At 39.8% G+C, this 16,821-nt stretch overlaps 1 protein-coding gene across 1 annotated transcript in view; it reads left to right on the top strand.

The window, feature by feature from the left end:
- The window catches only part of ZC3H12C (zinc finger CCCH-type containing 12C), a 69,909-nt gene extending 53,347 nt beyond the window's left edge, over window positions 1-16,562 (top strand). Inside the window, exons 4-7 of the mRNA XM_054974123.1 lie at window positions 1,646-1,785; window positions 6,978-7,212; window positions 9,455-9,561; window positions 10,173-16,562. Of these exons, the coding sequence (XP_054830098.1) occupies window positions 1,646-1,785; window positions 6,978-7,212; window positions 9,455-9,561; window positions 10,173-11,569 (1,879 nt within the window). The 3' untranslated portion in view covers window positions 11,570-16,562. The remainder of the gene's footprint in view (window positions 1-1,645; window positions 1,786-6,977; window positions 7,213-9,454; window positions 9,562-10,172) is intronic.
- The last annotated feature ends 259 nt before the right edge of the window (window positions 16,563-16,821 follow it).

Raw genomic sequence — 16,821 nt, 5'->3', positions numbered from 1 at the left:
TCAAGGACAGGTGTACTTCTGGTAAGCATGCTGATTTTTGAATATCTATTAAAAATACTTTGGAATGGTAATAACTACACCAATCTCACAGGAACAGTTTTGGAATGCATGAATTGCTCAGAAATACATGTAGGTATTCTGTTCCATTATTTGTTACCTAAACTTCTCAAAGATAGATATGAATGTGTACAATCCTTGAATATGCTTGTCCTCTCCTACTGGGAAATAGCGCCACCCCCCCCCTTCAGGGTTTTACTAGAGCCTTCCTGCATTGTCACTTAAAGTAATTCTGAGTTAGATTTTAGCCATTCTGCACTACTTCCACCTCTGTCTTTTCTGAAACACTAGTTGGTGGATGGCCATATTACTTGGGCTACCATGATCCTGAGCGTGATTCTCAAGGCTAAGTATGTTCTATAAAAAAATTGGTAATGTTTTCTAAGGTTCAAAAGATTTTCTGATGTCTTGCCCACTTGGAAAATGAAATAACCTAACACCAAACTACAGCCTGGATAGAGCATATGCAGTTAAGTGACAACAAATGCTCATTTAATTTTCAGACATCTTCCCAAAAGATACTTGCTGGAGACTACCAAAGACTAGTGAAATCATGTGCTTAGACTGGAGTAACTCTGCTTAGTATTTCACTGTAAATAATTTCACCTACTGTCACTTGAGAGTGACAGTAGATGGGATTCCACGTGGGCATAAACCTCTGTATGGACCCCCTGGCACCTGGGAGCAAGCATGCCCTGACAACCCCCAAGCCATGCATCACACCCCAGAATCTCTTAAGGGGATCCCCAGCTATGAGGAAACACTATGCAGGCCATGTTTCTCCCCAAAAGGATCTGTGCCCAAATGCCAAAACCACCACCAGCTAAAGTTGTGACAAGATTAGAGCAAGCAACCAAGGAATTACAGAACCACAAAGGAGAAGCATATGCCAACCAAAATAAGGAACATCTCAGCTGAGTGCCAGAAATCCAGAACCTAAGCCGAAAGAGGGGCTAGGTAGGATGGAAGTTGCTAATGAATGCTGTGGCGCCCCAGCTGGCTCCCAAATTTATGCCTCACCAGTAGACCTGATTGAAGACTGAGGTTCCCAGGTTCACCAACAGGGCCTGCTCCCAAGAGCCCAGCCAGCCCACTATTGATTTTACTGGCTCCCATGCAGCCACCTGGGCCAGAGGAAATGCTGGCTGCCTCATGCAGTCACGAGGAAGCTGCAGGGAACTGCCTGGGCCAGAGGAAATGCCAGCTGCCTTACACCGTGGCCTGCAAATGTGGGGACCCCAGGTAAGTCTGGGGCCAGGGCATATGTAAAGTTACACTGAATATTAATAAATCTAGAAATATACATCATCTACTTACTGCTACAAAATGTAAACACCTATGGAAAGCAGGAAATAGCATTTTACCAGGGGCTTCTTTATTTGAAAAGACCAGTTGCTGTTTATTTAGTAGATGTACCATACAAAATAATGTACACAGTTTAAGGTACTGCAGACTTGTTTTGATACGCAGCTTTCCATTATCTGTTCTTACCGCCTTTGAGGTTATCTAGTGTAATACTATTAATATCTATGTGCATTTGGTATTATTTCATGAGAGAAGATAAATGTTTTTGGGATGTCTGTTTCAGCCATGGAAACAAAGAAGTATTCTCTTGTCGGGGAATAAAACTGGCAGTGGACTGGTTTTTGGAAAGAGGCCACAAAGATGTTACGGTGTTTGTGCCAGCATGGAGAAAAGAACAATCACGACCAGATGCTCTCATTACAGGTATTCTCTGTTCTGCCTTTAGCTACTCAGTTGACACATCTAGTATTGTACTGACTGGCTGAACAAATGTTTTATTAGCCAAAATGTTAACATGTTGGATCCAGTGCTGCTATCCTGACTTCGTCTTCCCACAGCAGCCCATTGTGCTCCCCTTGTTTCCCCATAACGTTTCTTGAGGTCAGGGCATCTCTAGAACTGCATCAGAAGTGGCACAGGCAGCTACATTGAGAGGGGAGTATTGAGAAGAGGAATCCTATTGTACTAGCAGAAGCACCTTCTACTTCCACTTTCTGCTTTGGATCCCACCCAGTGTGGGTGTGATCTCCAGACAGTTCACTCCAGAATAGCTTCTGACTAAGGGTCAAAGTTTTCTGCCAAAGGGAAGAATAGGATTTGATCTTCATGGATATGATTTGAAGCTACGAAGCCTGAGAAATAACAGAAAGTTAGATAAATATGAAGTTGTCTATTAAGGAAAATTTTTAGAAATCAGTTTCCAATAGATGTATTGACCTAGCATTTAAGTATTTTAATAATAATATCTGTGATTATGAAAGCAATTATTTTTCATTTTCAGAAGCCTCTAATTGCATTAGTATGTTTGTGAGACATGAAGACATCCTATGATACATTTATATGGGTTGGAATCCCATTGTAGATTATAGGATCCCATGGAATCCCATTGTAGTTATATTAGTAGCTCCACCTGTGTCGAGCAGCCAGTGGTTCACATCAAACACAAGCAGCTGTCTTCATTAAACAGGTGGAATTAGTGTCATGCACTGAAAAAGAAGGCACAGTGCATTTCTGTTTGGTCACTGTGAGAAAGTAAGTCGGTACTTACGATGGAGTTCCTTCGACCCTTGCAGACTCAGTTAAGAGCCTAGGGGTTATACTGGATCCAGCATTATTACTAGAAAAACACATTAAGGCAGCAGCAAAAAATGCTTTCTACAACCTCACTCTAGCCTGGAAGATGGCTTCTTATCTTGACACGGGTGACCTGGCCACTTGGATCCATGCTATGGTAACATCAAGGCTTGACTATTGTAATGCTCTATACATAGGTCTCCCATCTAAGTTAACTAGGAGGCTCCAATTAGTGCTAAATGCCACAGTTCGACTATTATCAGGAGCGAGCAGGAGCATGAACATCACTCCCATCCTACAATCGCTCCACTGGCTACCCATCATTTACCGTGCTCAGTTCAAGGTATTAGTTATTATATACAAAGTTCTTCATGGCTTTGGTCTGGCATACCTAAGGGACCTCCTCCCTCCCTATGTTCCTCCACGGCAACTTCACTCATCTGAATAGGGTCTCCTGCAGGTGCTAGGCTGTACACAGGTGAAGTCAGCAGTAGCCCGTACATGGACTTTCTCTGTGGTGGCCCCTATCCTGAGGAATGACCTGCCTGAGGAAGTCAGAAGAGCCCCCACTCTCCTGGCTTTTCGTAAACGATGCAAAACCAAACCATTCAAAAAGGCTTTTACTCAAATGTGTATTGTAGGGAAGGGGTCTCAGATGCTTCGCTAATGAGTTAGGGACCATAGACTTCATCACTATATTGCCTTACATATTATCTGCTGCTTTAAATATGTACTCCTATGTACCACCAGTGCTCCATGTTGTCTAATGTTAGTCCTAGAATTATGTTCTGCTTCAGTATTTTTTCTACTCTGTATTGGATTCTTGCTAATACTATGTCTTTAAACTTGTATCTATTTACCCTATAGTATTGTTTATGAAATGTCCTTGATACTGTATTGAAATTTACTTGATACTGACTGTACTAATCTCATACTGTGTAATCTGCCTTGAGTCTCAATGAGAAAGGTGGACTATAAATGACATAAATAAACTTAAAATAAAATAAATAAATAAATAAATAGATAAATAAATAAATAAATACTTACGACAAATTATCTGAAGTGGGATCTTGAAGACATCAGAGCCTATTAAGATCATATTATAGAGGAGAAACTATCTGGATCTCCATCTTCCCAGGAAGTCTTCTGACAATCTGATTCAGTGTTCTACTGTACATGTATACTGCCATTTCTGAAGTATGCTGTATGTACGTAAGCCAGAATACTACTCAGTGGTTTTGCAACAGAATGTTGTTGTAATATGGACAGTGGGTGAAGCAATTAGATGGCCAGTAAGCTACTTGTTCTGCATTTATCATGCCTTCAGCAATAAACATTGTGCCAAAATGGTTTACAGTCACACAACAAATATATGGAGCAGCAGGATTTGAGTCCAGTAGCACTTTAGGGATCAAAAGATTTTCAAGGTACAAGCTTTTGAGAGTCAAAGCTCCCTTCTTCAGATATCTGCTGTTCTACTGCAGACCAACATGGCTACCTACTTGAAACAAATATGTCCTGATTGATGTTGGTGACAATAAGAATAACTGGTTATTTTGAGAAAAATATAGGTCTGAATACATTATGGCTTGATTGCAGAATTTCTCAGAAGTTGCCTCATAAATATGGAAGGCCCATTATATGAAGATTCGTCCAAATAGGGGTGAAATTTGATGAGATGTTGAATGGATATCTTATTAAGGGTAGTAGTAGATAAATTTATTGATTCAGGACAGCCATAGCAATCAACAAAACACAAAAGAAAGACAATAGAATAATATTAATACCAAATTACAACATCAATACAGTCACATAAGTTAATCAATAAAATAAAAATACAAATTAACATAACCTTGTCAATAAGTCTAGATCCATAGAATCCATACAATCATATATAATATAACAAATCCTACAAAAAGGAACTTATTAAATACATTTGTTTATAAATATAATTTACTTCAATAATCTTATCTGTGGTTTCATAACTGATACTGAAAACTTGTCATTTGCGTTGTGATCCATCTGTCCTTATCTGCTAATAACTAATTTATTTTGCTCTGACCTCCCTGGCAAATATTGTAAAATATTTCTAAGGTATTCTCCTGAACACTTACAAATCTTGGACAGCAAAACGTAACAAGAGCCAGATTTTCAAGGGATTAGTGGTCACAGGAACACACTTTGTATAAAGTGGCTGAATTCATGGTACTAAGTAACCCCATGATCTTTTTGTGCGCTTATATCCAATCTTTGTTTAATTAAACATCTAGCAGCTACATAATCAACGCCTCTTACATATTCTTTGAATAATCCTAGTTTAGCCAGTAAAGACAATACATGTAATCTCAATGTATCTTTCATCTCATCTCATCAATTGCCTTCGTTAGTAGAAGCGATTATTGGTGGCAAAGCCAACTGTGATCTCACCATAACTGATTATTTGGAATTATAAACTCCCATCATCATATGAGCAAATTTATTTTGTATAACTTCGAATGGATATAGGTTTCCAAATCCCCAGATGGAAGCACTGTACACTAGACATGGGCACGAACCAGGGAAAAAAAGAACTGCGTGGTTCGTGGTTCATTCAGTTTCACAGAACATGAACCACGAACTTTGCTGAACTTGAGCCGGTTCACGAACCAGTTCGCAGTTCGAGGTTCAAGGGAGCCCAGAACGGGCCCCTTTACACTCACAGCCAAACTAAACAAGACCTTCCCAATGTCCAATATCCACCAAATTTGCAGGGGAGCTAGTCCTCACTGTCCTCTAAAGACCCTCCAAGTTTCAGAGAGATTGAACCCCGGGAAAGGCATGATCCATGAGTCCCCCCTTTCCTGTCTTTTTCTCTTCGAAGTAGCAAAAACTGGAGTGTCTGCTGGCAGCTACTTTGAGAGATTCAGTTCTAGTACATAAAATCTGCAGTGATTTCTTGAGATTTAAAATATCAGTAGTCTGCTGATTCTCTGCATTTGGGGAAATGTTTCTCATTGAAGAGTGATTTGATGTAATAGGAGCAGATTTTAATTTTCTTGGACCTTTTTCAGTTTCATGTGATAACTCATGAGATAATCTTAAAGATCTTGACAATTTAGTAAGAGGTCTATTAGAAGTAACTGCTCCTGAGCCACAACCAGTATGTGTTCTGTCACTAGTTTTTCATAATAGTGGCCCAACAGCCTCATCAACAAAAACTCTAGTGACTGTAATTTTGAACGGTGAAAGGAATTTTCATATTTTAACAACATCTGTGGGATGTTTGGTTGAGAGAAAGTGAGAAGCCATTTCACCCTGACCCCAAATTCACATGCTTTTCAACTTTAACAAGATCAACAAAGTGAGGCTCTGTTCTCAAAAGCTAGCTGGCTAATGGAATATATAAGTGGTTCAGAAGAGAGATTTTAATCTACTCCCAGCCTCATTCCATTTTCTTATATGGGCACCTGTCTGTTTTCTCCAACAAAGCAAATAGCAGTTGGTGGAAGGTGATTGAAGTCACTCAGGGAGGGGGGTTAGAAACCCCTTCCCCTGTGCTGTGGTTCTGACCCAAAACAGAGATCCATTCCTGGATCTCAGTGTCGTGTTGAGTGTGATCTCCAAAGTTTGAATATCTTTTTTTTACTCTGATCCTCTTATTTCACTGGCCAGAATTAAGCATGTAAATAATCATTTTTTTGTCAGAAATTATTATTTCTAGTAGAATTTTATTAGTCTGGGCATTTTGGTTTTATGAAGAAATATTAAGTAATCCAAATTCCTGGGAGAGAACATGCTGATGATGTAAACTACTAAATTATACCTGGTATTTGTTTTTGTCTTGAACTCAGTATGTCCTGGATGGACATCTTTAGTATGCTTATGGCTGCAGCTACACAGAAAGTTGTGTCCTTTGGAAGGGCCTCACAAACCCCTGATGCTTTATACAGATGTAATTTAAAAGTACTGCAGGGTTCTTAATGATCAACTGAGTTCTATTAAATATGAAAGAAGAAAATTTTCAGCTGATTTGTCCATTCTAAAAAGAACACCTAAATATGGATTACTGGAAATAATTGCAGAAACACCTGGTTTTGAGTATATGCGTGATTGCAGAGTCTGGGGCAATTTATATATATTTTAACGTATTGTTTCTGCTTCCAAACAGAATAGTAACTACATTGATTAAGCCAGTTCATCATAGTCTGCCCTATTAAATGTTTTGATCTGCTGCCGGGTAACTGAGCTCAGCAGACTGAATAATGTCTTAACAGTCTCATTACCAGTTTGCACTTCTCTCTCTCTCTCTCTCTCTCTCTGTGTGTCTCTCTCAATACTTCTAGACCAAGAAATCTTACGTAAATTGGAAAAGGAGAAAATTCTGGTGTTCACCCCATCCCGCCGCGTTCAGGGGAGAAGGGTGGTATGCTATGATGACAGGTTCATAGTGAAATTAGCCTTTGAGTCAGATGGTATCATTGTATCTAATGATAACTACAGGGATCTTGCTAACGAAAAGCCAGAATGGAAGAAGTTCATTGATGAACGGTTACTGATGTATTCATTTGTCAATGACAAGTAAGTTACAATGACTTTCATCTCTTACTAAAAAATAACTGAGAGCAAGACTAGGCCTGCTTACTTGTGTGCAGGACAAGTGCTAGTTCAGTGTCCCATGGAAATAAATGGAACTTAAGCATGTCTATGTTTGCAGCTCTAGAAATAGTTATTCTGTACCTGTTTTTGAATTAACAGCTTCATTCTGTGCTACTTAATCACATGAATTTAAGCAACCCCTTGTGTCTGGCAGTTGGGGGAGTCATTTGACTTCATTTCTAAAAACCACTAGAACAAAGCAATAGATCAAGATTGTAGAGGATAACTTACTTATTTAGTGACACTTCTAGCAATCTATCCAAGGCCTGCAGAAGAGATAATGCTCCAAAAAATCTGCAAATGTTGTTTGCTCTGATCTGTAAGAATACCTAGGTCTTTCAAGAGACCACAGATTGGTTAGATTTATAAACTAATTATTTAAACTTCTTACATTAGCATTTGGGACTAAAATCTTTTTTTATCCATTGCTCCTCAATTGGAAATGTAAATTGAGAGCTGTAGAACAGGTACTGAGGTGACTATGGGGACAAAAGTAATTTGGGTTTGAGGATAAAGCTAGAAAGTTTTTGATTTTGAGGTTTCTTTTCCTGTGATATACTTTGTAAATAGTGTTTGTGATCTCCAGTTAAGCCTTTACTGTGCTAAAGGAATTCACATGATGGAATGGGCACCAGTCCAGATTAGGGGTGTGCACCGGGGAAATATTCGGTTTTCCCACTTCGGGATTTATCCGAAGTTGGAATGTGATTCGGGTTTACCCGAAGCTGGGAAATGATTCGGAATAAGCCAAAACCTGAAGCGGCAAGCCGCTTGGGTACGGGTTATCAGAATCACTTCAGTATGCTTCTAAATGATTCGGAGCATACTGAAATAAGATCCCCACCTCCTCCCTGAGCCCCCCTTACCCCAGCCCCAACCCCACTTACCTTTCCTGAAGGCCAGAGCAGGCGCCTCTGCTGCCGCCACGGCCAGCATGGTGGCAGGGAAGGCTGCAGCCAGAGCCTTGGCTGCCCGCGCTGCTGCTTTGGTCTCAGCGGCGGCTGGCAGAGCAGCAGCGAATGCCGGCACCTCCGCTGCCCGCACTGCCACCGAGGCTGAAGTGGCGGCCGGCAGGGTGGCAGTGAAAACCGGCGTCTGCACCACCCGTGCTGCCGCTTTGGCCTCCACAGTGGCCAGCACGGTGGCAGCGAACGCTGGCACTGACACTGCCCTCACCGCCGCTTTGGCCTCCACGGCGGCCGGCAGGGCAGCAACAAACGCCGCTGCCTGCACCACCCATGCCACCGCTTTGACCTCCACAGCAGCTGGCAAGGCGGCAGGGAAGACCGCTGCTTCCACCGCCACCAGGATGTCCCAGGTAAGTGGTGGTGGTGTGGGAGGGCGTCCTTTAAAAAGGCCCCAAAGCTTCCTGAAGCAATCCAAATTGCTTCAGGAAGTTTTGATTTGGTATTTCCAAATCGGGGCCATCATACTGGCCCCGATTCAGAAATACCGAATCTTTACAAATTGGGCCCGGTTCAGGGGTTTTTTCGAACTGGGAACCCGAAGCGCACACCCCTAGTCCAGATGCTCAAAGAAGAGATGCCTGTAGATAGACCTTCCAAAGCAATGGGACACAGACCTAATTTAAACACTTGTATATTCAGCTAGTTTTTACATGATGGATGAGCTCACACCTCTCCTTGCCACCATGAACCCTAAGCAATATATGGGGCAGACATTCCACATGAAGGTCTGCATGTGTGATGGCCCAATTAATGCTATTCTTTTACCTCAGAATGGAAGAGGGCAATCACACTGATTGGGTCATGGTGCATGCAGGTTATCACAAGGAGTGCTCACATCACATATTGTTTAATGTGAATGGTGCAGTGGAGGAACTTGCACTTACTCTTCCACCATCCTAACTGGAACCCTGGCATGGTTGGTGTGCAAAACAAGCTACCACTGCAGTGTTATTCAAAAGCGTTTTCCATAGTTCCAAATTTTATCTTGGTATCGCATACATCCAGGTTAAAAAAAATTAAATCGTCTTTGCTATAAAATATAGGTTTAGTTTACTTGTTTTGAGGGAGATAATGTATGTAATGCATCTGAAAAATTATAGAGAGGAGCTGGTGATTCTTTCACATATTAGGAGGGAGAATGCAGGACAGCAGTATACCTTTTCAGTTATTTAACTGTTTTATTTTACATTATATAGATTCATGCCTCCTGATGATCCTCTTGGCCGCCACGGCCCAAGTCTGGATAATTTTCTAAGGAAGAAACCTATTGTACCAGAACATAAGAAGCAACCATGTCCATACGGTAATCTTATTTACTTAAGTACTAGCTACATATTTTTTTAAGATGAGGATTGGTTGTTAATTGGTCTAGCTTGTAAAAATTGCTATATAACTGTCTCAGCTCTTGTTAGGTGCCAACTTTAAACAGAATGGTTCCTAGAATCGCAGTGTGTGTATTAAGATACTTGAGTCACAAAGTCTAAGTAGCCTAATGAACGTAATGTCTAATATCAGACTTCTTGTTCAGCCAACCTTGCTTGCATAGTCTTATGCAAGATGCTGTGGCTAAATCCTGATGTCACAATTGAGAACAAGCCAGAGTCCTTGCACTTACGCACTTCCTCTTTTTGCACACAGAGCTGAAAAACCAAACTCAGAAACCTTCGATAACCACAAATTGTATACTTTATCAAATTGCAGATTGTTTCTTGCTTACAAACTGTAGTTTAGAAGACTGTAACCAAGTGCCTCGTTATGCTAGCATGAACTTTTGTATTGATTGTCAAAAGCTGTGTGATGCTCAGTTTTTTAAAATTTTAAAATCCAGGTCTCTCTTAACATTGCTTTGGAATTAAATCTTCTCCACCTCTCTTTTTCTCCCGGCTTCAAATATTCAACCACCTCATTTCTCAGGGAAGAAATGCACCTATGGACACAAGTGCAAATACTACCATCCAGAAAGAGGGAATCAGCCCCAGAGGTCAGTAGCTGATGAACTTCGTGCCATGTCTAGGAACACAGCTACCAAAGCTGCTAGTGAAGGAGGGTTGGTGAAAAGCAACAGCGTTCCTTGTAGCACTAAGATTGATAGCACTTCGGATCTCAAACGAGCTACTCCAAAGAGGCAATCAGATCCTAGCATAAGGACTCAAGTCTATCAAGACTTGGAGGAAAAGCTTCCCACCAAAAACAAGTTGGAAACCAGGTCTGTACCTTCTTTAGTTAGTATTCCGAATTCTGCTGCTGCAAAACCCCAAAGTACTGCACCTTTAAGCAATGGCCTTCCATCTGGAGTTCATTTCCCACCTCAGGATCAAAGACCGCAGGGACAATATCCTCCAGTGGTGATGGCAACCAAAAATCATGGAACGCCAATGCCTTATGAGCAGTATCCAAAATGTGAGTCTCCTGTGGATGTAGGTTACTATTCGATGCTAAATGCGTATTCAAACTTGGGTATCTCTGGCCCACGAAGTCCTGAAAGGCGTTTTTCTTTGGACACAGATTACAGAATTAGTTCTGTAGCCTCTGATTGTAGTAGTGAAGGGAGCATGAGCTGCGGCAGTAGTGATTCCTACGTAGGCTACAATGATCGGTCCTATGTGAGCTCTCCTGATCCTCAGCTGGAAGAGAATTTAAAGTGCCAACATATACATCCCCATAGCCATCTTAACTCTCAGCCGTTCCTGCAGGGCTACCATGATACATTAACGAGAGTGCAAAGTTACAGTCATGAAGAACCAAAGCATCATCACAAACCTCCACTTCCGTACATGGCTGTACATCTTCAGCATCCTACTCTTGGCACCCGCTCGAGTTGTCCTGGTGATTATCCTACCCCTCAGAGTTCACAGCATTCTAAGAATGTGCATCTGGGAAGAGCCCTTGTGTCCACAAGAATAGACAGCATATCTGACTCACGTTTGTATGATAATTCCCCATTGAGGCAAAGGAAATCCTACTCTGGACAAGATGGACTGGGTAGTTGGGATAGGCAAGGCTATGGGATTGATGCTTATGGCTACCGTCAAACTTACTCTTTGCCCAGTAACCCTTCCCAGCCATGTTATGAGCAGTTTGCCTTCCAAAGTTTACCTGAGCAGCAAGATCAGCCTTGGCGGATACCTTACTGTGGAATGCCGCAGGATCCTTCAAGGTATCAGGACAACCGAGAGAAAGTCTATATAAACCTGTGCAACATCTTTCCTCCGGACCTTGTGAGAATTGTTATGAAAAGGAATCCTCACATGACGGACGCTCAGCAACTGGCTGCAGCCATTTTAGTGGAAAAATCTCAGCTAGGTTATTGACGACGTGACGACGACAATGCATCTTTAAGGTGTCTATTAGTTCAGTCTCAGCTGTAATGCTGAGGGAGGTTTGCTACAATAGCATTTGTGATCTCCTTCTCAGCAAGGAGGTTATCTAGTAATCCATTTATGTGAAATAGTGTGCTATGGAATCTGTATGTACAACCCCATGCATTGGAAGCGAAAGGTTTGTTTAAAATGCTAACTTCAAGTTTTTTTAAAGAAATGTCATGACTGGAAGATCTTTCCAGCTTAATATATTATTATGTCTGTGGTCTCTGATAAAGAATCTTTGGTTCAGTGGGGGGTTTTATATGCAGCACTTTTGAAAGTTTATGTGTTTATTAAGTTAATGGGTGTTTTTGTCCTTCAAGTGCAAAACATTTTTAAAAAAGGAAAACTCTGTGGAAAATAGAGAGGATTGTAATACACCCAGCAAACGGTTTTCAAGCTAAGCTTATTATGAATTATTTTTTATTGCAATTAAGTTATTTTTATTTTATTTGTGTGATTTTCTTTTTGTGCTATAATTATTTTATTTATAGAAAACAAAGGTCTTTTATAGCACTGACTTTATTTTTTAAACAGTATGTGTGAGTTACCACTTTTAATGTTGAAATCGGTAACAATATAGCAGTACTTTATAGTATGGCACTTTTCATATGTGTTTTTTTTTAACCTGAAATTATTTGGTGATTACTGTTGATTTTGGTGTAAGCAGATGCAATCAGTAGGAGAGCCTGCCATCATTAATTTATTATTATGTAGAAGGCAAAAGCCTTTCCTGTGCAGGCTTTGAAGATGCCAAGCTCCTACAAACTCATGCAGTTTAGGTGACAACCTTCTCCAGATGTTGTATACTTCCAGTCATTGGAAATGGCAGATGAAATGGAGATTTGTTTTTAGATGTGTCTCTTGCTCCTCTGATTGATGCATAGGTATACTGAATATGATGCCTTTTTCATAAAAGTACCTATTTTAAATGAAAAAAATTGTTCTCGATGCAATTTTTGTATATAAGATACTGTGTATTTTTTCATCTATTTATCAAGGCTGGCCTGAGGAAGGTGTCATGTTGTGTTGAAGATATGCAACATTTTAATAACTGCACTGTAGTAATAATAGTATAGCTGAGAACGGTCCTTTTTTTTCTTTTCTTTTTTGTAAAATACTGTTAGAAATTCTGAAAGTTAGGTTTTCTGGCCTGTTGTATTCCGTAGGCCTGATTCTTGCCACAAACAATGTAGTTTTAGAAGCAGACAGAATGGTCTCTTCTAGTATTAGTAAGGGATATTTCTGGTTTTGAGTCATGGGTTCTGCTCTCTCTTTTAAAATATACTTTTACGTAGATATATTAATAGTAGATCTTGCAGTCAGTGACAGTATTACTTAGATGTCATCATCAACCACTTACAACACTTGGATTTCCCTGCAGAGCAGCGTTGTGTGTGGATTCCAATTGTAAATGTTGTTGCTAATAATAACTGGGTTTATAGCTGCTGCTTGAAGACCCCGTAGAACCAGAAAGAACCTTTTACTGTTGATACAAATTGTATCTTTAACTGTGAGAACTGTTTTGATGTATAGACCTATCTTTACAAAAACATGGACAAATGTGTAAAGATAATTAGACTTTTGGGCAACATTTTATCCCTTATTTAAAAGCTGTAGAATCAGAACCCAGAAATTTCATAGGTAGACAAATACTCAGGTCTTTATAATGTATAAAATATGTTGATCTTTTTAAAAAAAAATGGCCTATCTTTTCCTTGTCAAATGATAACAAGTAAGATCATATCAAGAAAATAATGGTAAAATGCTGCCTGAAAAGAATGTCCAAGCACCTTTTGAATAGGAAAACATTTTTCACTACTTGTGTGACACTGTGTGTTGCAAGAAGTAGGATTTTGGTATACAGGAAATGCTCATGCAAAGCATTGTACTTGTAAATGTATCCAATAATCTGAACCATGTTCAGCTAATTCAGGAACTGTTCTTCTACACAGCTTTCACTGTTGACAAGTGAGACGGGATCTCAGTTTAGTTAGGTCCATCTGCTGTCCTGTATCAGTTCAGGCAGCTCTGTTTTCTATTCTGTCCCCCTCTGCTTACAGAGAACTTTATTTTGCTATTAATTTCTTTCCTTCTCCTTACCTTCATTTCCCCCCGTTGGACATGTTTTAATGGAAGTCATACATCATGAATGGAAACAGGGTGCAATTAATCTATGTACTTCTCCTTTGCAGGCCTCTTGAAACAAATGGGAAGTGCACAGAAGCATGACTCGTTCATGGCAATGGGGCTTCTCCATGAGAAATGCCTGCATGGGTTGCCCCACAGGAAATAGTTGGTTCATATTTTGTTTATGACTTATATTTTAACTGGTATTTCAGTGACCATTTTATCACTATATTCATGTGTCTTTCTAAAGATCTAAATGGGTCCCTGCCTCTAGAGAATGCAAATGCATTTGTCTGGAATAGAATCGTTTCATTTTTGTTTTTAGTTAAATGTTACCTTGGTGTGTGGCATGTTAACCAAAGTAGGCTTAGCTGCAGCCTACAACTTGTGAGAGGGTTTGATCGTGCCCTGGGTGCTACAGTGTGAACAGAGCTGCTACTTTGAATGTTTAATACATAATCATTAATCTAAATAGATATTAAACAGCAGCCTTTGCATCTACTGGACTAGAGAATCCAGAATGTTCAAACTGTGAAGCTAACCCTACAGCACCTTCTCTTTGGTGTTGTTCATATCTGGTCTTTTTGTGATGGCCTTTCTTGGGCATGTTATGTACGCATTTATTAAAAATTGATAGAAAAACCAGTTACTCTGTGTTCTACAAGAGCCTTTCCATGCTTGCCTCTTTCTGACCTATAAAGGATGCAAAATCCTGCCGCAAGGATATCCTTTTCCGGAAAAAAGATTAGACTGGCTCATCCCAGGTTCATATCTGAAGCAGCTCCTTGAATAATCAGTTGCTTTTGCTAAGCCTAGTGACTGGCCCTTTCTGTGCTCTTTAACAACTTTTCGGAAGAACTAAAAATGTGTTTTGCAAACAGAAAGGGAAGTAGTTATTTGGTAGTGTGCAGCCACTGGGCTTTTTTACCTGACTGTATGTCGCAGACTACTTCCTTTGAGAACACCGGTCCTTAATTTGTCAGCAAAGATTCAAGATCTGTTGCCATTCCCCTAGGACTGTTTTTTCCAGAGTATTTTTAAAAACAGGTTTGAGCAATGGCTGGTCAGGGTCAGAAAAAGAAACATGGTCCTGCAACAGAGATGTCATATCTGTTTTACATAAACTCTGATCTTGGAGGAAGTTTTCATGGGCTACAGCTGCAAAGGAAGAGCTTAAAAGCTGCCATACACATGGAGCCCCTGCAAACACTGGTTTGGATTCCAGCCATCGTAACTGTGAAATTAAATATGCTATCTGCATATAATTTTAGAAGCTGAAAATTGAGCTCTAGTCCTATTGATCACAACAGATGAACACAGTAGAAGAAGCAGACTCAAGCCAACATTGAAATGGGACTTTATTTGTGTGTGTGTGTGTGTGTGTGTTTTAAGCACTTAGCAAAAGGAATATAAGTTATTCTGAAAAAAAATCAGTGTTAGTAATTTATGGCTGTAACCGTATCTGTGAATATATATATATATATATGCAAGATGTTATTTATTCAATGTTCATCTGACCAGATTTTTTTAAATCTCCTGGTATGTCTCCAGAAGCATCAAAGATTAACATGGTTAGTATTGGTTTTTGCAAACTGACAGTATTAATCATTTCCTCTCAATGTTGCTTCTTTTCAGTATCATCTCTTATTGGCAATGCACCACTTATACCAGCAGCTAGTTATCTGAAGAAAGATATTGCCAGAAGTACTTCCACATGTACTACTATGCATTGGGCTTTAATTTTTCATTTGATCAAATTGGACAAAAGTAAATTAAAGTGCAATGTTGGAGACTTCTTTGCATGTGCAGTAGGCTCTACCATAACACATTTTCTAATATCCTGCCTGCTACAATATTCACTTTCAAAACAGATTTCTTTCCCCATGATAAAAAGCGACTATACATGCTAGTTGTTCCTCCATGACCCCATGACAGCTTTTGTCATCATCTCGTCATCTCTTCTTCCCAAGCTATTTTAGCTACTCTGATCCAAGGTTGGAAGAGTCAGAGACTCTTGCATCTAATTGGATGGTGCAGTTGAACTGGTGAGTGGGAGTTTGAGGTATGACAGAGGAGGAGACTATGAGGGGGTGGGGGGAAGCGTGGTGGAAGACTCAAGGGCGTTGCATACTAAAGTCCAAAGGCTTTTTCTTCTGCTTCAGGAAGGCTGAGAATGACTTTCGCACATATATCACTTTTCATGTTGTCACTACGGGATAGATCCAAATATGTCAACTTCTGTAGTGCCTTTAAAAACCTACATTAGGATATTTCAGATTCTGAACTTTTTCAGAAAATACTAATAATACCTTTTTAACCTTTGTCATGGCACTTATTGACATATGTAGAGTTATAGGACTCCGTTTAAGTTTTCTTTGGGGTCTAATTAGATCTTGCATTAACAGTTGCATTATATGGCTGATGTGCTGTTTTGGTTACCTGTATTTAGATGTGACCTTGAAGAGATGCATTAGCATTACTGAGTAAAACTCCAAGCTCACCTCCTGGGACACTGGCCTCTCCCACACTAAAATGTTTGTGTCCCCTCCCCGCTCGCCCCATATAAGAATTGAATAAAACACATAATGTAAATTTCTATAATGTGGGTGTTTGTAACATCAGTATGAAGACTAATGAAATTTCTGCATTGTCTATGGAAACTCTCTTTGCTGGTGGTTTCAGCAGGTCAAAAAAAAGTTGAATCCTCACTCAATTTATCTTTATCAAAGCTTTGTTTTCTCTGTTGTATTTTGTGATGCTATATTTTAAATATAAATTAAAATAGGGAATGATAAAGAATTGCAATTTTATATGTGCCTTTATTCTTTTAGCTTCTCTGTCTTTCGCTCTTTCACTAAAATCCTTTTTATTTTTCAGGTTTTTTATATCTAGTGTCACATTCTTTTCCTTTACTGCTTGATAGATGGATAGCTGCTGCCTACAATTTGTGTGTATTTAGGTGACATTTTCTGGTAGTATTGGAATGAACTATTGACTAAAAACAGTGATCTGTATCTTGAAAGACTTTTAAAACAGTATAGGAAATATTTATTTGAATTTTATTATGTATT

The sequence above is a fragment of the Eublepharis macularius genome, chromosome 3 (genome assembly GCF_028583425.1).
Source record: "Eublepharis macularius isolate TG4126 chromosome 3, MPM_Emac_v1.0, whole genome shotgun sequence".
Classification (NCBI taxonomy): domain Eukaryota; kingdom Metazoa; phylum Chordata; class Lepidosauria; order Squamata; family Eublepharidae; genus Eublepharis; species Eublepharis macularius.
The sequence above is the reverse complement of the archived record's forward strand: the minus strand, read 5'-3'. Positions and strand labels throughout refer to the sequence as shown.